The sequence below is a fragment of the Sparassis crispa genome, assembly GCF_003851025.1.
Source record: "Sparassis crispa DNA, contig_000004F, whole genome shotgun sequence".
NCBI lineage: Eukaryota > Fungi > Basidiomycota > Agaricomycetes > Polyporales > Sparassidaceae > Sparassis > Sparassis crispa.
Window position 1 is genome coordinate 552777 of NW_020939751.1, and position 26941 is coordinate 579717.

Sequence of the window (26941 nt, forward strand, 5' to 3'; positions counted from 1 at the left end):
TGCCGCCATGCCGGATCACGGGCCGGGTGGTCCGCCATGTCTGGGCCCTTCGTCACTGCCATCTAATTGGCCGAGCCTAACTCCGAGGAAGCCCTTTATCCCACAGATTGGCATGCAGATGATCGCCAGATTGCCTCCACCCAGCATTCGCGAGATAGAGTTGGCGTGGTGTGCTCTGCCATAGAAGCGGCGTTCAACATTGCCTTTCACCAGGCATGAATGCTAGTGCATACCTACTACCACCTCCCGCCACTGCGAAAAATACACATACAATGCTTCAGCAGTCACCACACACCATGGCGATGAGGGTAATTGGTGTAAGCCCAAATGGGCCATCAGCACGTGCATGTTGAGTTGTGGGCGGCTGACAATGAAATAGACAGAGCGCTGCCTGTTGAACTATCGACCCCCTTCACTGCCCTAACACAAAAATCTCATCCTCGACATTGAGAAAGCATGCCGGCGAGATTTGTAATTTTGACGGAGCATCAGCCCATACTCTCTGAGAAGCTGCGGTCTTATGACACGGCAGATGCCAAGGGTTGCAAGACTCTGGTTCAGAGCTTGCGCCAGAAGCTGAAGACACAGTTTGTCGACACGTCAAATTATGACGACATCATTGTGGAAACTGTGAGCAGTGTTTCATGTCTGTGAGGTCCCCACTAACTCTCACCGCAGAAAATCCGAGAGTGGCTCAATAACCACGCCCGCCATGCGCAGGAGAAAGCGACGAAAAAGCGTATGCATGTTTCTGGCAAGCCCAATGCCTTCAAGGTGTGGGATGCGCTGGAGAGGGACAAGGTGACTGAGGCAGCAAGAGCACTCATGGCAGAAAAGGGTTGCAATGTCTCCAAGGTGTGGAGAGTCGCACGGAGTGCCGAATGGGCAAAACTGTCCGAGGAGGAGCAGAAGGTGTATGAGGAAAAGGCAGAGAGTTGGCGCAATGGCACTCTAGATGATAAGACAAAAATGAAGTGCGTACCTCCTGTCACGTAGCATAAGGCAAATCCTGACCTAAGACAGGCTGAGGGAGCAGCGAATGATGCAATATCTGAAGAAGTTTGCCAAGACTATGTGGGACACCATGGGCATTCGCATGGCATTCATGCTAGCATATCCGAAGGAAGCGGGGAGTCTGAAGGTAGAGATGTGAGCGTAGACCGTCCGACTGTCGCCATCTGCTAACCCCCGAGTGAAGGGTGGAGGTTAACCATGCCATCACCAATGGAACTCCATTCGGGGTCTATCCTGGGTGGCTGCGTGCTTACCAGCCTCTAGCAAAGGTGTTCTCTGAGTGGGCCAAAGGCGAATACGGTAAGAAGACCTCAGTTGCATTGTCGCTGGCACACTGACCTGATTCCTTAGCTGTGACTGAGACTATGGTGACGGTGAAGAAGACACCTGCCGATTGCATGCAGGCCATGGACAAGATTTGGTTGACTGCCAATGGTTTTCCTCTGCTCCCGTCAGTGCCCGAAGGTATGGTGGAAGGCCTCTCAAGGTGATGAAGGTACAAGTTCGAGACTTCATGAATCATCACTATGGTATGACACTCTCACCGGGTGTTGAGAGATGCTGACCAGTTTACAGCATTGGCAAAGGGTGTTTGGAACTGCAAGTCGCCATGGACGAAGCTGAACAGCATAGACGACATCAATGAGTTTATTCCAGCGGAGATGCTACCTGAGAACTTCCAGTGGATCGATCCCTCAAAGTTGACAAGTGTTCCCGTTTGTGCCCTCCTCGACCACTGGCGGGCATGCCAAGAGGAACATGGACCTGAGCAGACCATGCGATTCACCCAGTACTTCGACAAGGATGGCGAAGCTGCTCCCGCCAAGTATGATCCTCTTCCACCACTTGACGGATCAGCACAGGCATTAGAAGAAGGATCTGAACATGAGGTCCAAGAAGCACTCACACCTAAGAAGGCGGGGAAGGCGAAGAAGAAGGGTAAACCTGTGCGCAAGGTCACGGGAAAGGCGGCATTGAAGGCGACAAAGGGCAAAGCGGCCCCTGGCGGAGCCAAAGGCGGTGGGCGTAAACGCAAGACAAAAGATGCATACGACTCGGAAGATGATGCCAGAAGCAGCCAAGACTCTGATCAGAGTTCGCCAGATATACCCAGCATGGCTTCCGAAGAAGATACGGCCAGCGATGAAGATTCAGGGGATGGCGAGAGCGTGATTGCAAATAAAGCGAAGGGCAAGGCAGTCGCCACCACCAATGGACGTAAGGCTAACAATGGTGGTGCACCTCAAGCGAGTGGTAGCGGCGGTGCCAAGATGAAGGCAAAGCGAGGTCTCCAAGACCTTCCTCTGGGCGAACTGCACAGATTTGACACAGAGGAGACCGATGAAGCATGGAGTGAACTGGAGCCCAGTACAAAGGAGCTCAGGCTTATGCTTCAAGGCCGAGCCCCACGTCTCACTGGCGGGAGTACTGTGGGGAGTACTGTGCCCCACCTCATCAAAAGGAGAGACGTGTTTCTCGCCACCCTTTCCGTCAAAACGCGATACCAGGATATGCTGAAGCAAGTCAAGATTGCGACTGTGGTGAGCTCCTCTCGTGGGGATTCATAGCCACCATTGATCATCCGTCATATAGCCCCAGGTGTATCATTTTGCCAGGTATGATCCGATTCCCTGGAGCGAATGGTCATATAGCCAGTGCTACCTCCCGCCTTCATTCCATGCAGTGGACAACTTTGACATCGTCAAGAACTGGTTGGGCGACAAACCATGGCTCACAAAATATTGGTTCTTACATCCACAGGGCGTACAACAATCTGCACTCGTGATTGGTATGGTGCTGAGGGACCTCACACGATCTCAGTTTATTGAGGAGGGCGAACCGACCAACCTTCCCGACTATGTGGTGAACTCGGCGATCTCACTTGATGCAGTAGAGCAGCTGCTTCACTGTTACGAGATCATTACCTTGGACAGGGTGGAAGGGAACGTCACCCATGCCATGGTGAAGCCAGTGAGCAAGCCTGCCATACCTGGTGCCCCACAAGGTGGCGATGGCCTTGGGGGCCAGGAGGAGCAGGAAGGTGATGCCTCTGCAAGAACTCACGATGGCACTGCTACCACTGCCAAAGTTCACAAGGCTCACCAGCCTGCCCCCATGGCTGACAACCCAATCATTCCAAGTGGAGGAGATGAAGGGCCGCACCAGGAGACCGGTGGCGGGGCCTCTGATGATGGCAAAGAGAACGATGCACACTTGTCCGTACCTAGCAGTGGTGCTGAACGACTGCCACTGCCTCCGTTTATACCTAAGACGAGGAAGGTGTCAGCCATGGAAGGCCGTCCGTCAGGTCAAGCCAAAGCGCTCCAGGGAAGGTAGATCACCGATGCCCTTCAGAGTAATATCCCCAGCAGGATCACTCGCAGTCAGCGTCAAGCGATGGATGAGTTGCCCGCCAAGAATACCCGCAGTCAGCATCCACTAGGAGCTGTTAAAGATTTGAAGAAGCTTCCTGATCCAAAGCAGAAATGTCAACCAGCATGTCCCGAGCCTGATGGCGAAGACAGCTCTGGCGAAGACAATCTGCCACCTTGGAAGCGTGGACATGGTACTTGGGACGAGTTGGTAGTGGCCTAAGAATGTGAGGGCCGAGGACTCGGATGATGGTGACAAGCCTCCCACAAAGTGAAGACGAGCTCTGCCTCAGACCCCGGAGGTCAAGGACAAGGGAGAAACCAAGCTGAAGCCGGTGCATCTGGGGAAAGCAGCCGCCAAAGTGAAAGAGAGTGGCCAAGTTGGCACAGGTCGCAAGACCCGCAGTGGCGGCACCAGACCTTGACAATATAACTCCAGTTCAAAGTAGACTCGTAGGCTTCCACATTGTTTAATGTGACCCATAGATCTACATAGGTAAAGCCATGGAGATGGTGGCAATGGCGAGGGGAGTGGGCAAGAACTTCAGCAGGCATTCAGTTGACTTGGAGTGGCAGTGGTGAGTTGAGTGCATGGAGATTCCATGCTAGGTTAAAAAGCATGTATATCAATACTCTAATGACTACACATTGTGGCTATCTGGGCGAAAGGCAGTGAAGACCATGGCAGAGTCGACCTTCTCTCAGAATGCGTCCAAAGACTTCACCACCAGTGAGGTTTCCTCTCTCACCGTCGCCACCTCCTTCCCCACCTTCTTCACTTTATCCAAAGTGGACGTCGCCACTGCCATCGAATCCTCTTTGGCGAGCGCCAATTCCATCTCCAGCTTGCTCGCTTGAGCGATCGCCTCTGCCACTGAAGACCTGAGCTTTTTCTCCATGCTGTCTGACCACGCTGCCTGGAGCTCCATCGAATGACGAAGGTCGGCCAATTCACCCTGCAGCTTCTCGACATTCACCTGGCTCACCGTCTGGTTCACACCTTGCTCCAACCTGTTGACCTTCTCTTTGAGCTCTGGCAGGCAATGTCGCTTGGCAACGAGGTCCGCCACTGCCAACTTCACGCTCTCCTGTAGCTCGATGGTGACCGGCCTGTGAAACTCCTCCATCACCAACTTGACCTCTTCGCAAATGCTCCAGGCATTTTCTTGAAGCGCAAATGGCAGGTTGATTCGCTGGAGCGCCGCTGTGATCTCTGCCTTGACGGTGTTGAGGTCCGCCATCCTCTCCTGGAATTGGACTTCCATCCCGTCCTTGTGTGCCAGGAACTCCTGTTGCAACTCGGCACAATTCACGCAGTCATTGTTGGATGACTGTGAGGTTTCTTCGCCACTGGGGGTGTCGCCTTTGTTCGATGGAGCGGGACTTCCTGTAGACACTCACTGGATGTCGCGCAAGTGGGGTGCTGTATCCCTGGTCAGCGCTGCATGGATTCGAAGCTGTGGCGGGCGCACTTACCCTTGCTGGTCGGAGGCACTGCTCTAAGGTGATTCGCCTTCGCCTCCTTCTTCGCTGCCTTGTGGTCCAGTGTGGTGCCCTTCTTTGCTGGCCTTCGCCCTTCATCGACATGTCCCGCCTTCGCCAATGCAGAGGACTTCGCTCCCTTCGACGCCTTGGATATCTCCAGGCAGGGCGTCACCTCCTGTGCCACCTCGGCAGCTCCTGCGCTCATCTCATGGGGCATCAGCAGCGAACACTGCCGATCGTCGTGTGGCCGCTCCAAGGACACGTGCTGTTTCATAGTTACATCGACTCCAGCTGCGACAAGATGTCCTGCTTACCTCATCCTCCGCCACCTCTGCCTGATACTCTGGCGCATCCTCTGATTCGTTGGCGACTGGTGTCAGCATGCGCTTGCTGCTGCTAGCTTGCGGCGGAACAGCTGGCCCTGTTTGGAAGGCCATAGCCTGCACCGCCTCCATTGCCAGCCTGGCGGCTTCCTCCATGCCATCGCCTTCCGCCAGAGGCATCTTGGCTGCTGCCTTCGGAGCACTCGCCTTCGCCTTCCTGGTGATCACGGGCACCATTGGGCCTGAGCGACCTCCCATTGCCACCCTTGTTGTCTGCTCGCCCTCCTTCGCAACAGACTTGGCAGGCAGGACCTCATCCGCCTCATGTACTGAGGTCCTGGTGACCTCGCCACCATCTTGCGCACCTGAGTTTTGGCTCCTCACCGGCTTTGGCTTGGGTCCTGACTTCTTACCTTCGCCAGGTTTGGTGACTGCACCAGACTTGGCAGGCGCGCCAGACTTGGAGACCTCACCAGAGTTGGTGACCTCGCCAGAGTTTGACGGAGCCACAGCTCCAGTGACAGTGGCGGACTTGGTGGGGCGCTTGAACTTCAACAATTTCTCCACTGAGGCCTTGTCTTCAGCGTTGGCTTCATCGGGCGTGACGGTCACCTTCTGCTTCATCACCTCGACCTCCTCACCACCCTTGACCTTGGAGCTGGATGTCGCAGCATTGCACGTCTTGGTCTTCTTCGGCAGCTTGCACTTCGATGCTTCTATGACCAGTGGTTCTGCACTGTCGGGCTCATCGGAGTCGACGTGGACGTCGTATGGAGGTGGCGACATCGGCAGCAGCTTGCACTCTAACACCAGGGCTGCGCACATCTCTTGGAACTCACGCTGTGTGGTGTGTGAGTTTTCTCGCAGGGGCATGCCATCCCTGTTCCTCGGCGCGATGCTGTAACTGATGCCTCGTGCTGCACCTTCGAGGCACTGACTGAAGTTGGTGGTGTGGAGCTTGCATGGCCACCCTTTCTCCTTGCAGCCGATGCAAGGAACGAGCTGCAGGAACATTAGCACAGGTCAATTTCTCACAAGATCGTTACTCACCAAATCCGTTGCATGTGCCCACATGAAGTCAGACACGCGGGTGGACGTCTTTTTCCACATGTCCTTCTGTGACACCGTCACCTTCACCTTCACCTTCGGTGCGACATGAGGCGACACCGTCATCCCTGTTGTCTGTCTGACAGGTTTGGCAGGGGCGTTCATCTTTACAACACCGGCGTTAGAGTCCCCTGCGGTCTTGGCAGGTAGATTGGAAGGCGGCGCCAGAGTCTCATCTTCACTTTCGATGAACTCCTTGCTCTTGTATTCCTTCGTCGCGCACTTCTTCTTTGGCAGCTTGACAGTCGGTACTTCCTCTTTATCGCTTGACTCCTTCACCTTCCTCTTCCCACTCTTCTTCGTGCTCACCTTCGAGCCCTCTCCGCCATGAGTGCTGGTGAGTGATGGGCCCACCGCCAAAGGTCAGAGGATTGGCAATCACCAGAGCATGTCATCACCACCAATGCACCCGGAAACTGCAGGGCTGTATGTGACAATGGGCCCATTGGTGGCGATGACATATCCTGGTAATCGTCAACCCACTGGCTTTTGGCGGTGGGCCGATTGCTGGTGGAAACATGTCCTGGCGATGACCTATCTCATGGGTGCTTGCAGTAAGGCCCTCACTGAGGGTGCTTTGGCGATGGGCCGATTGCTGGCGATAACATGCTCTGGCATTGGCCAACCCTCTGACCTTTGGTGGTGGGCCCATCGGTCATCTTACACTCTTGGCCACACCTTTCAGTCATGTTACCTGAACTGAACTCCCATTTACCCTGACATTGTCATGAACTGGACAGCCAGCGGACATCAGCCCATTGTCACCATGTTGACCTCTACCAGCAGTGGGCCCATATCTTTCATGTGTGGGATACTAGCAGTGGGCCCACCGCTAGTGTTCTTCTCCCAGTGCTCGGCCCACTAGCAGGGCATATTACAGTGTTGTAACCGTTAAGCAATGGGCCCACCGCCACAGGTCAGAGGGTGGGCCGACGCCAGAGCATATTATCGCCATCGATGGGCCCACTGCCAAAGTATGATCAATGAGCAGTGGGCCCATCGCCACGAGTGTAAGATGACGGATGGGCCCACCGCCAAAGGTCAGAGTGTTGGCCATGGCCAGAGCATGTTTGTCTGAGCAATCGGCCCACCGTCAGAGTATGACGAATGAGCAGTGGGCCGATCGCCCAGAGTGTAACCTGAAGGATGGGCCCACCGCCAAAGGTTAGAGGGTTGACGATTGCCAGAGCATGTTATCGCCAGCAGTCGGCCCATCGCCAAAGCACCCTCAGTGAGGGCCTTACTGCAAGCACCCATGGGATAGGTCATCGCCAGGACATGTTTCCGCCAGCAATCGGCCCACCGCCAAAGGTCAGAGGGTTGGCTAACGCCAGAGCATGTTATCGCCAGCAATCGGCCCACCGCCAAAGGCCAGTGGGTTGACGATCACCAGGATATGTCATCGCCACCAATGGGCCCATTGTCACATACAGCCCTGCAGTTTCCGGGTGCATTGGTGGTGATGACGTGCTCTGGTGATCGCCAATCCTCTGACCTTTGCCGGTGGGCCCATCACTCACCAGCACTCATGGCGGAGGGCCAATTGGTGGCGAAAACACGGCTTGGCGATGGCCAACCCTCTGACCCTTGGCAGTGGGCCCTTTGCTGGCGGAGCGATATTCCCATGCAGTGAAGCTTTCACTCAGGTCCTTTGGCGATGGGCCAATTGCTGGCAACAACATGCCTTGGTGATGGCGAGCGCAGTTCGCCCATCTCAAGAGTACACTGGAGGAGCGATGGGCTTTAGAGCTTAGTGATGCAGAAGTGAATGTATCCATTTTGTACTGGTATACAAGCTGTTACATAGCGGTCATATATTGCTAACACCAGAACGCTCAAAGACACTAGTTCAGTTCCTGCGATACGCCTCGCCACGAATGTCCCTCAGAATGTACCCCATTTGGAACACGGTCGAGCTGGCATTGAGGTTCGCAACGTGCATATCCTCAGTGAGGTTGAGCTCATGCTGAAGACGTACAATGCGCTCTCGCAACATGGCACGACGATGACTAACCGCAAAGCTATCACCTTCGTCATCGTCCACTATGAATAAGGTCAACATCAGACTGAAGGTTGCCAGGGATGTACTCACCGGAACTGTCTGCCTCTGCTGCGATCTGTGCAAACGATCTACCGAGGCAGGCCACTTGTGAGCCAGAAGCGGCATTCGTCTCTCCAGGGACTGCCATTGGCAGCAGCTGCGTGGTATCTGGGAATAAGCCTGGAACCTGTTCCCAATGGGTGGGACGATGGATCAGCAGCTCATCTGGAAGTGCTGCCAGACTTGGCATCCTGGAAGTAACAGTGACTGGCTCGATGCTGCCTTTCATATAGTGAATGACAGGTGCATCGTGGCGGAAATTGCTGTCATCGAAAGTGCGAGCTGGCGAGTGAGAGGGCGCCGATGGCAGAGGCGGTGGACTTAAAACATCATCCAACAAAGGCCGCCTCTTTGGAGGCGAAGTGCTGGGACTATTTAGCCACCGGACCTGGCTACGCACAGGCGTCGTGCCAGGGCTGTCTATCACCAGAGCTCGCTATCGTCCTGGCGTGGCAGGAGGACTATTGTCAAAGTCCAGCAGTTTCGGCACTGGTTCCGCGTCAAGTGTCTCGTCCACCAGCATGCCCCTCGCCATCGGCATACTTGCTTGACTATCGAAGTGGATGGATGTACGTGGCGTAGCGTCAAGGGGCTCAGCGATGAGCGATCATCGAGGGAGTTGGGAGGTGTCAGGAGTGCGAAAGTCGAAAGTGTGAGCTGGTGGAGGAAGGGGAGTAGCTTCCAACAGGGTGCGTCGAGGGATTGGCGAGATGCCAGGAGTGTCGAAGTCGAACATTCCACCGGGCGCAGTGGGGGTGGAATCTGAGATGAGTGCACGCCTATGGATTGGCGAACTGCCACGACTTTCATCCCAAGCTGGTGCCAGAGGGTCAGGAATAAGTGCGCGACTTCCCTCCACAGGCGCCACAGATCCAGATGATGCCTGTACCTTTGGCGAGGCATGGCGGTGGAGATGCGCATGTGGTGAGTTAGATGGCACAAATGGAACCGCCAGGGACGGGGTAGTGTGGCGGGGCGCGAGGGGTGTCTGAGAAGCAGAGTGGAGAGGCAAGGAGATCTGGGCAGATCCAGAAGAGTCAAGGAGATCCGAAATGAGTGGACGACGGGGCTCAGCGATACTATCCTCCTCATCCGACTCGCCCATCATAATGTCCAGCGTGTCAGGAGGTTCCGCGTCACTGGCCATGGCAGGTAGATTGTGGTGAGCAGACAAGTCTTCGATCAGTCCTGGATCGCGGGAGATCAGTTGTAGAAAGGGGATTGATATGACATAGAAAGGTCAGATAACATCACAAAGGAGTCAGATTCCACAAGGAGAGCAATAGAACTTACTGTTGGGAGCCATGAGAACTTGCGGCAGGTCACACTGACCTTGAGAGACTTGAGAAATCGCGCAAGTCCAGCGATCACGTGCAAAGCACGTGGTCGCATGGCGTGTGAAGTTGAACTTGGTGCAGATCGCGTCTGCCAGCTCATAGCATCGTCTGCTCCGCCTTCGCTGTACTGCAATCTCTGCTTTTGAAACACTCTCACGCTTTCTTCTGCCAAGCTTGCCATGCCTCTGGATATCGACCCCAACTATGTTCTGCAGGCCGGGCGACTGACGGCCATTGTTGCAGCGGCGCCTCGCCAGGACGACCCTCGCTATCCGGACTGGGAGGCGAGGATTTACCTCGAAGTGGTAAGTCATTGGTTGAAGGTCTGGCATGCACTTACCGAATATGCCACACAGAGTCAGCTTGAAAAGAGTTTCCCGCAGCCCTTGAAGTCGTTGAGGATGCCTGGGATCGTCATCAGCGCGTTGCTGGAATTCACCCGGGCATACCAGCAGAAGGCCCTGGCACGGCTGGACCACATATCGAACGACGATGAGAGGATATACAAGAGGTACCCTCTGGCTGTGCGCGAGTATGGGGAGTGTGAGGACCTGGGAAGGCAGTGGTGGACTGAAGGTGAGTCACAAGCATTGTGAGGCGTCAAGCGACACACTGACTGCACCAGATCCATATTGCAAGCTGCCACCGGTGAAGAGTACGCCAGCAGAGGGCTGGGGCAATGTGCCAGCCGATGACGACACCTAGGGATGTGGCGAGGAGGACCTGGCTACTGGGGACCTCGTCACCAAGGGGAAAGGCAAGGAGAGAGCTGACAATGACGTCGGGACAGGCATGGTGGGTGAGCGTATCATCCACGTGGAGGCAGGGGAGGACAAGGGAAAGGGCAAGAGCAAGGAGAAGGCGCAGGGGAAGGCAGCGCATGCGATGAGCGAGGAAGAGGATGGGGGAGAGGGAGAGGGAGAGGGAGAGGAGCAGGAGGGCGAGGATGACGACGATGCCGACAGTGACGAGGACGACGATGTCGACAAAGATGACGACGATGAGATGGCGGAAGACGTGCCGGGTGCAGGCCAGCCCGAATCCATCGAGGTCGATGCGGCGTCGCCCCCTCCGCCAACTGCCAGACCAATATCGATCTCGCCAGCTGCCCCATCACTCCAAAAGCGCAAGGCGGTCATCACAGAGTTGAGTGAGGAGAGTGAGAACGAGGAGGCGGCTCTGAAGGCGAAGCCGATGAAGCCGATCGAGGTCGCAAAGGAGAAAGGCGAGGCCCCGACCACCTCTGGCCGAGCGCAGCGTGCACAGAAGAGGATGGCGCAGACCGAGGTGGAGGGCTCGAAGGTGAGCACGAAGAAGAGTGGGAAGAGGAAGGCGAAGGAGTCAAGCGATGAAGAGGAAGTACCGACCGTCAAGCCGCCAAAGAAGAAGCATGCGACGAAGGAATACAAGAGCAAGGAGTTCATCGAAAGCGAAGACGAGACTCCAGCACCGCCTTCCAATCTACCCGCCAAGACCGCAGGGGACTCTAACGACGGTGTTGCGAAGATGAACGCCCCTGCCAAACCTGTCAAACAGACAACAAGGATGACGGCGACGCCTCATGTCGCACCGAAGGTGAAGGCAAAGGGGAAGGCAAAGGCGATGGCGAAGGGGAAGGCGACAGCGAAGGCGAAGGCGAAGGTGATGGTGTCGCAGAAGGACATGTGGAAAAAGACGTCCACCCGCGTGTCTGACTTCATGTGGGCACACGCAACAGATTCGGTGAGTAACGATCTTGTGAGACATTGACCTGTGCTAATGTTCCTGCAGCTCGTCCCTTGCATTGGCTGCCAGGAGAAAGAGTGGCCATGCAAGCTCCACACCACCAACTTCGGTCGCTGCCTCGAATGTGCAGCACGAGGCATCAGTTGCAGCATTGCGCCGAGGAACACGGATGGCGTGCCCCTGCGAGGAAACTCACACACCGCACAGCGTGAGTTCCAAGAGATGTGCGCAGCGCTGGTGGTAGAGGGCAAGCCACTGCCCATGTCGCCACCTCCATACGGCGTCAAGGTCGACTCCGATGAGCCCGACGGTGCAGAACCACTGGTCATAGAAGCATCGAAGTGCAAGCTGCCGAAGAAGACCAAGACGTGCAATGCTGCGACATCCAGCTCCAAGGTCAAGGGTGGCGAGGAGGTCGAGGCGACGAAGCAGAAGGTGACCATCACACCCTATGAAGCCAACGCTGAAGGCGAGGCCTCAGTGGAGAAATCGTCGAAGTCCAAGCGCGCCACCAAGTCCGCCACCGCCACTGGAGCTGTGGCTCTGTCCAACTCTGGCGAGGTCGCCGACTCTGGCGAGGTCGCCAACTCTGGCGAGGTCTCCAAGTCTGGCGCGCCTGCCAAGTCTGGTGCGGTCGCCAAACCTGGCGAAGGTAAGAAATCAGGACCCAAGCCAAAGCCGGTGAGGAGCCAAAACTCAGGTGCGCAAGATGGTGGCGAGGTCACCAGGACCTCAGTATGTGAGCCGGATGAGGTCCCGCCTGCCAAGTCTGTTGTGAAGGAGGGCAGGCAGACGACAACGGTGGCGATGGGAGGTCACTCGGGCCCAATGGTGCCCGTGATCACCAGGAAGGCAAAGGCGAGTGCTCCCAAGGCAGCAGCCAAGATGCCTCTGGCAGAAGGCGATGGCATGGAGGAAGCCGCCAGGCTGACAATGGAGACGGTGCAGGCTATGGCCTTCCAAACAGGGCCAGCTGCTCCGCTGCAAGCTAGCAGCAGTAAGCGCATGCTGACACCAGTCACCGATGAACCAGAGGATGCACCAGAGTATCAGGCAGAGGTGGCGGAGGATGAGGTAAGCAGGACATCTTGTCGCAGCTAGAGTCGATGTAACCATGAAACAGCGTGCGTCCTTGGAGCGGCCACACGACGATTGGCGGCATTCGCTGCTGATGCCCCACGAGACGAGCGCAGGAGCTGCCGAGGTGGCACAGGAGGTGACGCCCTCCCTGGAGATATCCAAGGCATCGAAGGGAGCGAAGTCCTCCACATTGGCGAAGGCAGGACATCTCGATGAAGGGCGAAGGCCAGCTAAGAGGGGCACCCCACTGGACCGCAAGGCAGCGAAGAAGGAGGCAGAGGCGAAAAGGGATGTGAAGGCGAACCGCCTCAGAGCAGTGCCTCCGACCAGCAAGGGTAAGTGCGCCCGCCACAGCTTCGAATCCATGCAGCGCTGACCAGGGATACAGCACCCCACTTGCGCGACATCCAGTGAGTGTCTACAGGAAGTCCCGCTCCGGTGAACGAAGGCAACACCCCCAGTGGCGAAGAAACCTCGCAGTCATCCAACAATGACTGCGTGAATTGTGCCGAGTTGCAACAGGAGTTCCTGGCACACAAGGACGGGATGGAAGTCCAATTCCAGGAGAGGATGGCGGACCTCAACACCGTCAAGGCAGAGATCACAGCGGCGCTCCAGCGAATCAACCTGCCATTTGCGCTTCAAGAAAATGCCTGGAGCATTTGCGAAGAGGTCAAGTTGGTGATGGAGGAGTTTCACAGGCCGGTCACCATCGAGCTACAGGAGAGCGTGAAGTTGGCAGTGGCGGACCTCGTTGCCAAGCGACATTGCCTGCCAGAGCTCAAAGAGAAGGTCAACAGGTTGGAGCAAGGTGTGAACCAGACGGTGAGCCAGGTGAATGTCGAGAAGCTGCAGGGTGAATTGGCCGACCTTCGTCATTCGATGGAGCTCCAGGCAGCGTGGTCAGACAGCATGGAGAAAAAGCTCAGGTCTTCAGTGGCAGAGGCGATCGCTCAAGCGAGCAAGCTGGAGATGGAATTGGCGCTCGCCAAAGAGGATTCGATGGCAGTGGCGACGTCCACTTTGGATAAAGTGAAGAAGGTGGGGAAGGAGGTGGCGACGGTGAGAGAGGAAACCTCACTGGTGGTGAAGTCTTTGGACGCATTCTGAGAGAAGGTCGACTCTGCCATGGTCTTCACTGCCTTTCGCCCAGATAGCCACAATGTGTAGTCATTAGAGTATTGATATACATGCTTTTTAACCTAGCATGGAATCTCCATGCACTCAACTCACCACTGCCACTCCAAGTCAACTGAATGCCTGCTGAAGTTCTTGCCCACTCCCCTCGCCATTGCCACCATCTCCATGGCTTTACCTATGTAGATCTATGGGTCACATTAAACAATGTGGAAGCCTACGAGTCTACTTTGAACTGGAGTTATATTGTCAAGGTCTGGTGCCGCCACTGCGGGTCTTGCGACCTGTGCCAACTTGGCCACTCTCTTTCACTTTGGCGGCTGCTTTCCCCAGATGCACCGGCTTCAGCTTGGTTTCTCCCTTGTCCTTGACCTCCGGGGTCTGAGGCAGAGCTCGTCTTCACTTTGTGGGAGGCTTGTCACCATCATCCGAGTCCTCGGCCCTCACATTCTTAGGCCACTACCAACTCGTCCCAAGTACCATGTCCACGCTTCCAAGGTGGCAGATTGTCTTCGCCAGAGCTGTCTTCGCCATCAGGCTCGGGACATGCTGGTTGACATTTCTGCTTTGGATCAGGAAGCTTCTTCAAATCTTTAACAGCTCCTAGTGGATGCTGACTGCGGGTATTCTTGGCGGGCAACTCATCCATCGCTTGACGCTGACTGCGAGTGATCCTGCTGGGGATATTACTCTGAAGGGCATCGGTGATCTACCTTCCCTGGAGCGCTTTGGCTTGACCTGACGGACGGCCTTCCATGGCTGACACCTTCCTCGTCTTAGGTATAAACGGAGGCAGTGGCAGTCGTTCAGCACCACTGCTAGGTACGGACAAGTGTGCATCGTTCTCTTTGCCATCATCAGAGGCCCCGCCACCGGTCTCCTGGTGCGGCCCTTCATCTCCTCCACTTGGAATGATTGGGTTGTCAGCCATGGGGGCAGGCTGGTGAGCCTTGTGAACTTTGGCAGTGGTAGCAGTGCCATCGTGAGTTCTTGCAGAGGCATCACCTTCCTGCTCCTCCTGGCCCCCAAGGCCATCGCCACCTTGTGGGGCACCAGGTATGGCAGGCTTGCTCACTGGCTTCACCATGGCATGGGTGACGTTCCCTTCCACCCTGTCCAAGGTAATGATCTCGTAACAGTGAAGCAGCTGCTCTACTGCATCAAGTGAGATCGCCGAGTTCACCACATAGTCGGGAAGGTTGGTCGGTTCGCCCTCCTCAATAAACTGAGATCGTGTGAGGTCCCTCAGCACCATACCAATCACGAGTGCAGATTGTTGTACGCCCTGTGGATGTAAGAACCAATATTTTGTGAGCCATGGTTTGTCGCCCAACCAGTTCTTGACGATGTCAAAGTTGTCCACTGCATGGAATGAAGGCGGGAGGTAGCACTGGCTATATGACCATTCGCTCCAGGGAATCGGATCATACCTGGCAAAATGATACACCTGGGGCTATATGACGGATGATCAATGGTGGCTATGAATCCCCACGAGAGGAGCTCACCACAGTCGCAATCTTGACTTGCTTCAGCATATCCTGGTATCGCGTTTTGACGGAAAGGGTGGCGAGAAACACGTCTCTCCTTTTGATGAGGTGGGGCACAGTACTCCCCACAGTACTCCCGCCAGTGAGACGTGGGGCTCGGCCTTGAAGCATAAGCCTGAGCTCCTTTGTACTGGGCTCCAGTTCACTCCATGCTTCATCGGTCTCCTCTGTGTCAAATCTGTGCAGTTCGCCCAGAGGAAGGTCTTGGAGACCTCGCTTTGCCTTCATCTTGGCACCGCCGCTACCACTCGCTTGAGGTGCACCACCATTGTTAGCCTTACGTCCATTGGTGGTGGCGACTGCCTTGCCCTTCGCTTTATTTGCAATCACGCTCTCGCCATCCCCTGAATCTTCATCGCTGGCCGTATCTTCTTCGGAAGCCATGCTGGGTATATCTGGCGAACTCTGATCAGAGTCTTGGCTGCTTCTGGCATCATCTTCCGAGTCGTATGCATCTTTTGTCTTGCGTTTACGCCCACCGCCTTTGGCTCCGCCAGGGGCCGCTTTGCCCTTTGTCGCCTTCAATGCCGCCTTTCCCGTGACCTTGCGCACAGGTTTACCCTTCTTCTTCGCCTTCCCCGCCTTCTTAGGTGTGAGTGCTTCTTGGACCTCATGTTCAGATCCTTCTTCTAATGCCTGTGCTGATCCGTCAAGTGGTGGAAGAGGATCATACTTGGCGGGAGCAGCTTCGCCATCCTTGTCGAAGTACTGGGTGAATCGCATGGTCTGCTCAGGTCCATGTTCCTCTTGGCATGCCCGCCAGTGGTCGAGGAGGGCACAAACGGGAACACTTGTCAACTTTGAGGGATCGATCCACTGGAAGTTCTCAGGTAGCATCTCCGCTGGAATAAACTCATTGATGTCGTCTATGCTGTTCAGCTTCGTCCATGGCGACTTGCAGTTCCAAACACCCTTTGCCAATGCTGTAAACTGGTCAGCATCTCTCAACACCCGGTGAGAGTGTCATACCATAGTGATGATTCATGAAGTCTCGAACTTGTACCTTCATCACCTTGAGAGGCCTTCCACCATACCTTCGGGCACTGACGGGAGCAGAGGAAAACCATTGGCAGTCAACCAAATCTTGTCCATGGCCTGCATGCAATCGGCAGGTGTCTTCTTCACCGTCACCATAGTCTCAGTCACAGCTAAGGAATCAGGTCAGTGTGCCAGCGACAATGCAACTGAGGTCTTCTTACCGTATTCGCCTTTGGCCCACTCAGAGAACACCTTTGCTAGAGGCTGGTAAGCACGCAGCCACCCAGGATAGACCCCGAATGGAGTTCCATTGGTGATGGCATGGTTAACCTCCACCCTTCACTCGGGGGTTAGCAGATGGCGACAGTCGGACGGTCTACGCTCACATCTCTACCTTCAGACTCCCCGCTTCCTTCGGATATGCTAGCATGAATGCCATGCGAATGCCCATGGTGTCCCACATAGTCTTGGCAAACTTCTTCAGATATTGCATCATTCGCTGCTCCCTCAGCCTGTCTTAGGTCAGGATTTGCCTTATGCTACGTGACAGGAGGTACGCACTTCATTTTTGTCTTATCATCTAGAGTGCCATTGCGCCAACTCTCTGCCTTTTCCTCATACACCTTCTGCTCCTCCTCGGACAGTTTTGCCCATTCGGCACTCCGTGCGACTCTCCACACCTTGGAGACATTGCAACCCTTTTCTGCCATGAGTGCTCTTGCTGCCTCAGTCACCTTGTCCCTCTCCAGCGCATCCCACACCTTGAAGGCATTGGGCTTGCCAGAAACATGCATACGCTTTTTCGTCGCTTTCTCCTGCGCATGGCGGGCGTGGTTATTGAGCCACTCTCGGATTTTCTGCGGTGAGAGTTAGTGGGGACCTCACAGACATGAAACACTGCTCACAGTTTCCACAATGATGTCGTCATAATTTGACGTGTCGACAAACTGTGTCTTCAGCTTCTGGCGCAAGCTCTGAACCAGAGTCTTGCAACCCTTGGCATCTGCCGTGTCATAAGACCGCAGCTTCTCAGAGAGTATGGGCTGATGCTCCGTCAAAATTACAAATCTCGCCGGCATGCTTTCTCAATGTCGAGGATGAGATTTTTGTGTTAGGGCAGTGAAGGGGGTCGATAGTTCAACAGGCAGCGCTCTGTCTATTTCATTGTCAGCCGCCCACAACTCAACATGCACGTGCTGATGGCCCATTTGGGCTTACACCAATTACCCTCATCGCCATGGTGTGTGGTGACTGCTGAAGCATTGTATGTGTATTTTTCGCAGTGGCGGGAGGTGGTAGTAGGTATGCACTAGCATTCATGCCTGGTGAAAGGCAATGTTGAACGCCGCTTCTATGGCAGAGCACACCATGCCAACTCTATCTCGTGAATGCTAGGCGGAGGCAATCTGGCGATCATCTGCATGCCAATCTGTGGGATAAAGGGCTTCCTCGGAGTTAGGCTCAGCCAATTAGATGGCGGTGATGAAGGGCCCAGACATGGTGGTGACGAAGGGCCCAGACATGGCGGTGACGAAGGGCCCAGACATGGCAGACCACCCAGCCTGTGATCCGGCATGGCGGCATCAAGTCCAGCTCAGTGGCATGATGAACATGTGAGATGTGCAAGGAACATGCTTGCAAGCAACATGCAGGCAGATGAATGCATACTGTTCTTTGCCATTGCCCCTCCTACATTCTCCCCTGCATCTGCAAGCCAACCGCCTGAGCCCGTCATACACCTGTGCATTCCTTTAACTGACGCATGCTGTAATTGTCCCATTGATTGGCAGACAGCATCAAGATGAGCGATCTGTCACCCATGCCACTGACTGATCAGATAGCAGGAGTTTTGGAGCTCATGTTCTGCCAAAAGCTCCATCTGGCCACTCATGCAGCCCATTCTGCGCCATCCATAGAAGTGCCTCCGTCCATGCCATCCACCCTCCTATTGGAGTGCAATGGCATTGCAGATGCTCTTGTGAAGGTCATCCGTAATCCTGATAGTCATTAGTCTTGCCGCAGGTCTGATCACACTGATCATGCCGTTGTAATAGTAAGGCTGCAGTGGGACATTGATAGATATTGCGACAGCCTTTCAATTCAGCCCACGGGGCAGAATGAAGTTCTCGAGGCAGAACTGGAACGGAAGTGGCCTCCTCCATTTGGTGAGAGCGAAATACGCATAGACCAGCCCACCACCCTCGTGGACATGCACAGACGCATCTTGGCTTGGATACTTCCAAGAGTGTTGATACTAGACCGCCAGGTGAGTGGCTTGCCCAGCCTTGCACTGTGATCTGACAAATTTGTCAGATGAAGATGCTCCAAGCGACCAGGGCCCTACACCCAGCAATAGCAGCCAGTAAGCCTTCCAGCACCACCGCCAGTTGGCGACACAACCCATTGTACTTCTTGCCTCCTGAGGAGTGTGCCCAATTCCCAGCGGGCTCCTTGTGTCTCTCGCCAGGTTGGTTCCAACAAGTAAGAGAGGTGGGTCTTCTCGCCATGCCATTTGCCTTGTGTCTGGAAAGGCTTTGCAGCATATGGAGTCTGGGAGGCTGGAGACCTCTGCCAGCCTGAAGCTTGAGGGCGGAAGACGTTGGCTGCGTGATATTCATGACTCCTCCACATTGCTGGGTGCCATCCTGGCCGTCATTCACCCAACGCTATATGCCGCAGGATGCCAGTACTTGGGTTTGATCCAGCAAGACCCAGAATTGCGAGAGATGGTGCTGAACTGATCGTCGCCATTCAATGCGCTCCAGGTGATCGCCAACTGGGAAACTCCTTTCCACTGAGATAGCAAGACAAGATACATGTTCTACGACCTGTTGGTGATGTTGGGCAACTACACTTGCACGTGGTTGAACTTCCCCACCATGCGTGTCACCATTGATTATAGTCCTGGAACTGTCGTAGCCTTCTGCGGAAAGGCGATTCATCATGGTGTTACTCGAGCAGATGGCAAAAGGCTTGTCTATGCATACTTCATGCGAGAGGGCATCCAGAACAGACTGGGCATTTTGGCGCCCCACTGGATGCAAGCTTCATATTACGCCTCACACATTGGCATGTGCACAGTTCATCACCGAGTCTGCATTCCTAACTCAGAACAGGTCCTAACTGGCTCGCTTATTAGAGGGACATCATGCTAAAGACTGATGGTGACGAGAACACTATGCAGGGGATGGAGACTGTCGATGGCAGCTTTGTTGGCAGGACAAAGTTGGCAGAGGTGATGGCGAAATGTATGGAGTCGAGAAGTTCCGAATGCTAGCTGAAGGTTGGCGGTGGTGTTGGCGGCGGTGTTGGCGAGCGTGCGGTATGAGTGTGCATTTCACATCTCGACAGTGTTCAGCTCAAGGTGTAGTTATCACTGATGGCAGCATATGGTTGGCAGACCTCGAAGTTGGCAGAGGTGGTGGTGAAATGTATTCAGTCGAGAAGTTGTGAGTGCTAGTGGGGCAGATGGCGGCAGTGTTGGTGAGCACGCGGTGCAAGTGCAAGTTTCCCTTTTGAAAATTATGCTACTCCGAGTCAATGCAAAGTTAGCACTGAGGGCGACATATGATTGGTGGACCTCTTGCCAACATGGCATCCTTATCTGCATAATGCCGATATGGTGCCTAAAGAGACCATGAGGTGATAGGGCCCAGGCATTGCAGCCATTCGTAACCACCTTCTTGATGGGTAGTCTGGTGGGCAGCAAGGCCGTGTGTGATTTGCACGTGTTGTGCGATAGGGACACAATGCTCATCGATGGGTTTGGAATACGACTCCCCACTGACCTGAGCCATGAGCAGATGCAACAAAAGCAGGCTCGTTGTAGACCTGGATGATGAGGTTGAGTTTGTGACCAAGGTAGCTAAGCAGACCACTAGGGGAGTACACTATGTGGACGTACCTTTGCCCATGCCCATGGGTTCAAACATGCCATCACCTTCCAAAAGTCCATTGAAGGCTCCAGCTTCAGGCTCCTTGTTTAACTTGGATGATGGCGACATCCTGGGCAACATAGGTGTACCGATTCAGCTGGATCCGGCGGCTCGGAAGACAAAGGTGGGCACTCCCGCCATGACCATCTAACAGTCTGACCATGCCCGATAGACCCAGAATGACTTTATGAGGGACTGGATACCCTACCGTGATGACTATCTTCATGCCATTGTCGAGATGGAAGCCTCGCCTGAGCCCAGAAACTGTGCAGAATGCAAGGTTGGTGAGGGAAAGTGGCGATGCCTGGACTGTATGGGCAGACCGCTCACCTGTACCGACTGCTGTCGTAACAGCCATCAGCGTGCTCCTTTCCATCGGATAGAGCATTGGCAGGGTCAGTATTTTGAGCTGGCATCACTGTATCGGGTTGGCGTCTGCATCCATTTGAGGCATGGTGGAGATCCCTGCCCTCTGGGCGCCTTCACAGCACATAACCCTGCGCTGGTGGAGGGGTACCCCAGTGCTCATTTGCAATCATGCGATCCACTGCAATCTTGACATGGAATAGTCCCAGTTGTCCTCTTGTCCAGCGTCCAATATTGTCCAGAAGCTCTGAATCTTTGCGACGTGATGCCGAGATCTGGAAGACGATATAATTGTTATTATGTACATGGTCCAGTGCTGCACCAAATGCACCTTGTCCAATAATGAGATTGTCAACTGGTCACCTGCACAGAGGATAATGCCATGCCTCTTCACATCGTCCTCCGTCATCTTGAGCGTCTTGTGCACAATCGTGTCCAAAACCTCCACTGTGCCGTCAAGACTGGATTCGTCGATGTGCATCGCGAGAAGAGGAAACTGCTCAGTCTTGTGGACAGGGATGGGAAGTACTAATGGCAGAGGTGGGATCTCAGTGTCAAGGCGATGACGCAACTCCGGAAAGTTGTCGAACAGGACATCCTGGATGTGCCAGACCATTGATTTCTCGAGCTGTTCTATCTGCTCTGCTGAAGGAAGCAGGTCCTTGTAAGTGAAATCCAGTATTGGCAAGTGCGACTGGTGCATTGGGTTTAGCTCTAAACTGAGTTCACCGAAAGTGACGTCGTATAATGGAATCAGGGTGGCAGTGGTGCCATTGTCAAAGTGATCTTTGTTATCAAGACGCTGCTCCCCAACCTTGAACGGTATATTCAGGTAGTCCCAAATGACCATGAATGCTCAGGTCTTCACAATCGCCTTGATCTTCTTTAGTTGCTCTTCTCCGAGGGCTTTGATATCACGAACAGCCTTTGTATAGGATGAGGTGAGACCAGCATGATGGAGGACTTCGAATTGCAATCGTGAGGTGCTGCACGCTAGAAGGTAGAGGCACAGTACAGTCTGCGTCTCATTGGAGTGTTCACTGTACACCTGTGCGAGCATGCATATAACGGTGGAGAAAATCTGTACCCAAGTTAGTAATGTTGCAGTGTCACGGAGGAATTGTATGCACCAGATCCCGATCACGCCGTGACTCCCTCCCATCTGTATCCTGCTTGTGCTGCATGCCAGCTCTGCGAAGAACCTCACACAACATAGGTGCCATCTCCCTTGCCTCATCCAAGATGTTTCGTAAGGACCAGCTCTTCAGAAGGTCGCCAATACCAGCTCCTTCCTGTGGCCGCAGAAAATCTGCGAGCCTCTTCCCCTCCTTAGCAATGCTGGCCATTGCAAGCTCAGTGGCCCAGCCTTCCACCACCTCGGACCTCCTCTCTCTCATCATCTCCAGCAGCTCATATCTGTGACGGTCCAACATTTTAGACGTACGAGAAGACATGGCAGTGTCCTTGGTTTGCCAGAGCTCCGAGAGGAAGTCAAACAGAGTGGGAAAACTGGCAGCCACAGCAGATGAGAGGACGATCTTGAGGTGCAATGCAGATTCTGCTGCCTTCTCTGCTGCAGAAATGCGAGTTGCTTCTTCCTGGTCCTTTTTTCGTGCATCTGTAATTTCAGTCTCGGCTTGTCGTCGTTCGTCTATGAGTCGCTGCCACTCGGCCTGAAAGTCAGCCTCAGTATTGAATGCAACAAGAGTCCTGCGCTGTCTCTTTGCTGGAAGTTGGTCGGGCGTAGCAAATATGATCGGAAAGTTTTCATTAGGCACCATACTTTTGTGTTTACGCGAAGACATGAGTGCAAGCTTCAGTAGCAGTATACCAGGTGCGCGACTTGACAGCATTTACTACATCACATGATCGCGACTTTCCCATCCCAATAGTATAGCATTGCATTGGTGCATTATAGAGACTGGTCACGAGTCTAGTGAACGCCAGAGATGTCAACAATGACCATGATGCGATTCCTGTAACTATCACGGCGAGGTGGCCGGGAGAGCACCGGTGGCACATCTTCCTCCCAAGTGAGATCGGGAGCATCGTCAGTTTGCCTTGCTTCACCATCAAGGGTGCCTGCCAGAGGTGCAAAGTTGAATGGGACCTCACCATCATATGCATTTAGGTCTTCATTGGAGGCATTCCAGAAATTGGACCCTGGGGCCATCAGCCACCTTGATATCGGGTGAGGGTGAGGCAGCGGCGTGTGAGGGTGCATTAACATCAAGTAGTGATGGGCTATCAGACACGAACGCTGGAAGTCTTGTCACCAGCAAATTGAGCACAGTGAAGAAAGCCAAGGATAAACATGAGTGGCAACAAAATATTCGTCAGCTCTTTGCTGCCACTGGCCGGATGAGCTCGTACGATGAGACAATGGAACCCTCCTGGGGCGAGGACCCGATCTCGCTGGATAATGTGGTCGACATCTGTGAGCAGATCTTGTGGGAGCTGCATGAGACCAACTGGCACTGCGAGTTGCGTGCATTGGATGCTCATCTCTTGGACATGAGCAAATGGGGCTCTTTACATTGGTGGGAACGTGAGGCACAAGTGGCCAAGGTGTGGGATAGACGTGCCACCAGGTCATGTCTGACAGTCGCACCGTGCTGGAGTGAAGACAATGTTGCTTTCCATGGAGTTCGTGCGCCTGCGCCAAGATGGAAGTGGAGCCGTTCCCGTCTGAGTGCATTCCTCGCAGTCGTGCAACAGTGGCCAGATGTCCCAGAAGACTTGCGAATAGATGTGGACACTTTGCTCATCTGCGAGGCAGATGAATACAATCGCTTGCAGGATAGCATCATCTGCTTGTATATGCAGATGTTTGTGCACCAGTTTCACCATCTCCCCATTGCGCCCATCCGATTCGCGTAGTGCTTGGCCATTCATTCTGCAATTTATGTATTGTTGTACAGCAATGACATGCCCGACTTGATTGGAATGCACTATCTACACGGGTGACAGTGCTGCCTTGTCTCGAAGATCACCAACATCGGTTCAGAGCAGCTACACTCAAATTCAGCTAAGTGGTCACCATGTATAGTTAATTCAATAACTGACGACTTCTGTTTGCAGGCTGATTCACACTGGTAATTTCACGATGGATCTCGAACAGTACAATGTGTCATATATGCCTGAATTTTGTGTGCATTTATTTGCACTGTTTCTGGTATAAAAGCCGTGCTGCGAATGCATTAAACTGCAGCATTCACACTTGAACATGGCTCGCACTGACCCCCGCATTAAGGCCATTGTCGACGGCCTTCTCCCTCGATGTGACGTCTTGCTGTTTTCATTGATAACATGCTCGGTGCAACTGGAGCAGTGTCACCTCATTGTGGCCAGCTACGGTGTGACCAATACTGAGAACCTTGGGGTGCTCTTCGAGATTGTAAGTCCACTTTGTACTCATACACCTACATTCTTTCTGATCTCATTCAGTGTCGCACTACTCCAATGTGTGGGCACCATCTCAAAAGGCTTCGAGCACAAATGACATGGGGTAATATGGCCCAGTGCCATAAGGATGTTGCTGCTCTCTGTCTGCCCCCTGTACTAGGCGACGCGGGCTATTTGCGCTCTGATGAACCTCAATCCGAGGCCATGCCACTGCCCACCAGTCCTATGATCAACACCAGCTTGCCTCCAAGCAGCCTGCCCTCGAGCAGCCCACTCTCGAGTTCTCCTAGCACCTCACCAGTTTTTTGCCGCCGCGGTCGCCCTCTCTTGAATTCTGCCACTGTGTCGGTGCTCATGGTGTGCAAGGTAAGTAACATTCACGTGTGACCACTGGTGAGCTTGCTAATGTGGTGTGCAGGGTTCAGATATTCCTCTCATTATTCCCACATGGGGAATATGGCATGAGGACTATCTTGAATTCAAGTTCAAGCAGTCCTTCATCGAGACAGTGCTTATCGATGACTCCCAAGGCTTATCGCCATACCAGCGGTACTGCCCTCATTTGAAGAAGTTTGTCGACTATCCAAAGCACACGGATAAGCAGTATTTACTTCTGGGTGACACTCCTGTTTACCGCAAAAAGGGCAGCACTTGGAATACGAGCGCTGCTCAGATTGCTAACATACAGGTTTCGGCAACTGCGCATCTGCCTGTGCTCATGGCCGCTATCAAAACATTTGCGAAGAACGTTCTCACCACCCCATCCTCATCTTCCGGTGGATCTCAGAGCATGCTTTCGACGCCTTCGACGCCCTCATTCAGCCCAGTTTGCGATGCTGCTAGCAGTTCAAGCTCGAGCAGATGCGTGGCCAAGCGTTCACTGTCACCCGATGTGAGGACGGAGGGTAGAAAATTCAGACGGATGGATAAGGGGAAGGCGCATGAGGTGATAGAGTGTGACATTGAGCTTACAGACAATGAGGTGGAAGCAGAGATCATACCTAATGACGATGTCCCGGGTGAGAGCATCGAGATTGTGGATGGCAAGGAATATTACTACATTATGTAGACTGGTTTGGAATAGTGCGCTCTGCCACAGTTAACAAATATTACCCGCTAACACTGTCTTTTGTCGTTCAGATGGGGATGCTTCTGCAACGCTAAATCCGATCCTGGTGAGATCTCACATATCTGTATATGGTCTGAAGATTGTACTTTTACCGTCGGAGTGACAGCATCACAAAATAGTTTTTCTGCGAGACTACGCGAGGCTAAACATACAATACCAATTGGCTTATGCATCTCAGGAGACAGATGATAAGAGTGAAAATTTGGTGAGTCTCCCTACGTTACGTGCACCTGCAGTAGCTTTCACTATGGCAGATCCCTCCATTGAAGTCATCTCGCAGAAGCACATAAGCTGGCACCCCGTGGAGCTCACTGTGCTGGACGAGAAACATGCCGAATACTTGAGTCACAAGCCAGGTAGTGAAGAGCGAGCAGCAATCTTGAAGGCTGCAGTTGCAGTGTTGCAAAACGTGTCCCCTCGCTTCCATCAAGTCGCCTTCACATGGGGCGCCAAGATCGTATTTCACATCCATGTCACCCTCGTCGTCCTTCTCATCATCAGCCATCATCATTGGTATTGCCGATGCGACTGCATCTATGTCGTGCTGGCCTCGTCCTGGAGGCGACTTCAGGGACACCTTGCATGACTGCTTCCGGAAGATGGTGTAGGCCCATGCAGTGTTCGCATATGCCACACCTTTGAGGAGAAGATCGCGCACTGCCTTGGCTTGGTCATTCTGGTCGCGGCGAGGTGTGAAAGTCTGTAGGGATTGTTCTTTAAGGTATTCACATAGAACAGACACTTCCTTGTGAGAATCCAGGCTAGTGTGTGACTTGCCATTATGCGGAGTTTTGTAGCTTGTCTGAACGCGCTTGATGACATCGCGTAGGGTAAAGATAGATACAGCGATCATGCTGAGCCATTCCCAGCTTCTGTTAGAACCGCGCGCCGTGTAGATCACCTATATCTGATAGAAATATTCAACAGTTAGTACAGTTGAAGATGGCCAGGATCGCTCGCCATCTTTACCTTTGCCCAAAAGTTCTGATGTTCTTGTAGTAAGTCCACCTCCTTAAAGCCGTCATCATGACCTGTGAGATTCACCAGCCAATTCATCATGAATGCTCGCCTGTGAAGCACATTAGTCAGTGTTGATTTGGACCAGAGCCTGTATACACCAGCAGTATATCTGACCTCAGTTTAGGATCCATCTTCTTCAAACTGAGCAGAACGTGGAAGAGGGCATCGGCATACTTTGGCATTGAGCCGCTGCCATGAAACTCGAGCATCCAATAAGAGAGCACATTGACAACACTTCCAACATCGCCGTGTTTAATTGCTGAACTGAACTCGCGCAGCATCAGAGCATCGCGATTGAAGAGAATAATATTCTCGAGAGGCACATCTCTGGCACTTGGCACCATAGCTCGTAGTTGTGAGACACGTCGAGAGGAGCATAGCTCATTGCGGATCTTCTCTGCAACTTTCGTCACTGATGCAATATTTGAGACATTCTGCACCCAAGTGGCCAGACTTCTCTCGCCGCAGTACAGGCGAAATCCATCAAGGATGTTGGCGGGCAGGGCTAGTCGCAAGATGAGCTCACATGTTGGATGGAATGGGGCCATCTGCTTGGCCTTCCATCCAACAGAGATCACTTTCCGCCCTAGCAGTGTGTTGACCTTCCATAGTGACCAAGGTGCTTTGCTAGGAAGGGTTGGCGAACTGTGGCGAATATCCTTCGCCATCTGAACATGGAGTTCAGAATGACTTCGCCAAACTCTCCCAATTGGCATCGGCATTTCGAGACATGCATCAGATACAATTGGGGATGTGCCCTTCTGGGTAGAGTATGTGGAGATGAATGGCGGTCCTTTCCACCGTGAGTAGGGTTGGCGAACTGTGGTGGATATCACTCGCCATCTGAACATGCAGTCCAGAATGACTTCGCCAAATTCTC

General features: G+C 53.7%; 11 protein-coding genes across 11 annotated transcripts; 6 read left to right on the top strand and 5 right to left on the bottom strand.

Moving 5' to 3' along the window:
* Positions 1 to 456: 456 nt before the first annotated feature.
* Positions 457 to 3609, top strand: SCP_0501860 (hypothetical protein; the record flags this gene model as incomplete). Its single annotated transcript, XM_027758251.1, has 8 exons — positions 457 to 630; positions 679 to 974; positions 1024 to 1149; positions 1199 to 1314; positions 1366 to 1479; positions 1591 to 2555; positions 2608 to 3347; positions 3399 to 3609. 8 exons carry the CDS (start codon positions 457 to 459, stop codon positions 3607 to 3609), a joined length of 2742 nt encoding a protein of 913 aa, XP_027614052.1.
* Positions 3610 to 4087: 478 nt separating this feature from the next.
* Positions 4088 to 8592, bottom strand: SCP_0501870 (hypothetical protein; the record flags this gene model as incomplete). Its single annotated transcript, XM_027758252.1, has 8 exons — positions 4088 to 4736; positions 4788 to 4809; positions 4863 to 5136; positions 5186 to 6196; positions 6245 to 6635; positions 8197 to 8267; positions 8316 to 8344; positions 8394 to 8592. The coding sequence occupies 8 exons, from the start codon at positions 8590 to 8592 to the stop codon at positions 4088 to 4090; spliced, it is 2646 nt and encodes an 881-aa protein (XP_027614053.1).
* Positions 8593 to 9009: 417 nt separating this feature from the next.
* On the bottom strand, positions 9010 to 9708 carry SCP_0501880 (hypothetical protein; the record flags this gene model as incomplete). Its single annotated transcript, XM_027758253.1, has 2 exons — positions 9010 to 9590; positions 9696 to 9708. 2 exons carry the CDS (start codon positions 9706 to 9708, stop codon positions 9010 to 9012), a joined length of 594 nt encoding a protein of 197 aa, XP_027614054.1.
* A 210-nt stretch (positions 9709 to 9918) lies between these two features.
* On the top strand, positions 9919 to 10444 carry SCP_0501890 (hypothetical protein; the record flags this gene model as incomplete). Its single annotated transcript, XM_027758254.1, has 3 exons — positions 9919 to 10044; positions 10096 to 10315; positions 10365 to 10444. 3 exons carry the CDS (start codon positions 9919 to 9921, stop codon positions 10442 to 10444), a joined length of 426 nt encoding a protein of 141 aa, XP_027614055.1.
* An 87-nt stretch (positions 10445 to 10531) lies between these two features.
* Positions 10532 to 13654, top strand: SCP_0501900 (hypothetical protein; the record flags this gene model as incomplete). Its single annotated transcript, XM_027758255.1, has 5 exons — positions 10532 to 11461; positions 11510 to 12538; positions 12588 to 12879; positions 12933 to 12954; positions 13006 to 13654. The coding sequence occupies 5 exons, from the start codon at positions 10532 to 10534 to the stop codon at positions 13652 to 13654; spliced, it is 2922 nt and encodes a 973-aa protein (XP_027614056.1).
* Positions 13655 to 14132: 478 nt separating this feature from the next.
* SCP_0501910 (hypothetical protein) lies at positions 14133 to 17285 on the bottom strand (the record flags this gene model as incomplete). The annotated part of the gene is made up of 8 exons (XM_027758256.1): positions 14133 to 14343; positions 14395 to 15134; positions 15187 to 16151; positions 16263 to 16376; positions 16428 to 16543; positions 16593 to 16718; positions 16768 to 17063; positions 17112 to 17285. The coding sequence occupies 8 exons, from the start codon at positions 17283 to 17285 to the stop codon at positions 14133 to 14135; spliced, it is 2742 nt and encodes a 913-aa protein (XP_027614057.1).
* Positions 17286 to 17852: 567 nt separating this feature from the next.
* SCP_0501920 (hypothetical protein) lies at positions 17853 to 18947 on the top strand (the record flags this gene model as incomplete). The annotated part of the gene is made up of 5 exons (XM_027758257.1): positions 17853 to 17947; positions 18001 to 18197; positions 18261 to 18472; positions 18520 to 18696; positions 18747 to 18947. 5 exons carry the CDS (start codon positions 17853 to 17855, stop codon positions 18945 to 18947), a joined length of 882 nt encoding a protein of 293 aa, XP_027614058.1.
* A 1676-nt stretch (positions 18948 to 20623) lies between these two features.
* On the bottom strand, positions 20624 to 22312 carry SCP_0501930 (hypothetical protein; the record flags this gene model as incomplete). Its single annotated transcript, XM_027758258.1, has 4 exons — positions 20624 to 20782; positions 20839 to 21321; positions 21376 to 21588; positions 21638 to 22312. The coding sequence occupies 4 exons, from the start codon at positions 22310 to 22312 to the stop codon at positions 20624 to 20626; spliced, it is 1530 nt and encodes a 509-aa protein (XP_027614059.1).
* Positions 22313 to 22868: 556 nt separating this feature from the next.
* SCP_0501940 (hypothetical protein) lies at positions 22869 to 23387 on the top strand (the record flags this gene model as incomplete). Its single annotated transcript, XM_027758259.1, has 1 exon — positions 22869 to 23387. The coding sequence occupies one exon, from the start codon at positions 22869 to 22871 to the stop codon at positions 23385 to 23387; it is 519 nt and encodes a 172-aa protein (XP_027614060.1).
* Positions 23388 to 23733: 346 nt separating this feature from the next.
* Positions 23734 to 24981, top strand: SCP_0501950 (hypothetical protein; the record flags this gene model as incomplete). Its single annotated transcript, XM_027758260.1, has 3 exons — positions 23734 to 23904; positions 23955 to 24278; positions 24331 to 24981. 3 exons carry the CDS (start codon positions 23734 to 23736, stop codon positions 24979 to 24981), a joined length of 1146 nt encoding a protein of 381 aa, XP_027614061.1.
* A 405-nt stretch (positions 24982 to 25386) lies between these two features.
* Positions 25387 to 26729, bottom strand: SCP_0501960 (hypothetical protein; the record flags this gene model as incomplete). The annotated part of the gene is made up of 4 exons (XM_027758261.1): positions 25387 to 25427; positions 25483 to 25942; positions 26011 to 26110; positions 26176 to 26729. 4 exons carry the CDS (start codon positions 26727 to 26729, stop codon positions 25387 to 25389), a joined length of 1155 nt encoding a protein of 384 aa, XP_027614062.1.
* Between the last annotated feature and the right edge of the window lie 212 nt (positions 26730 to 26941).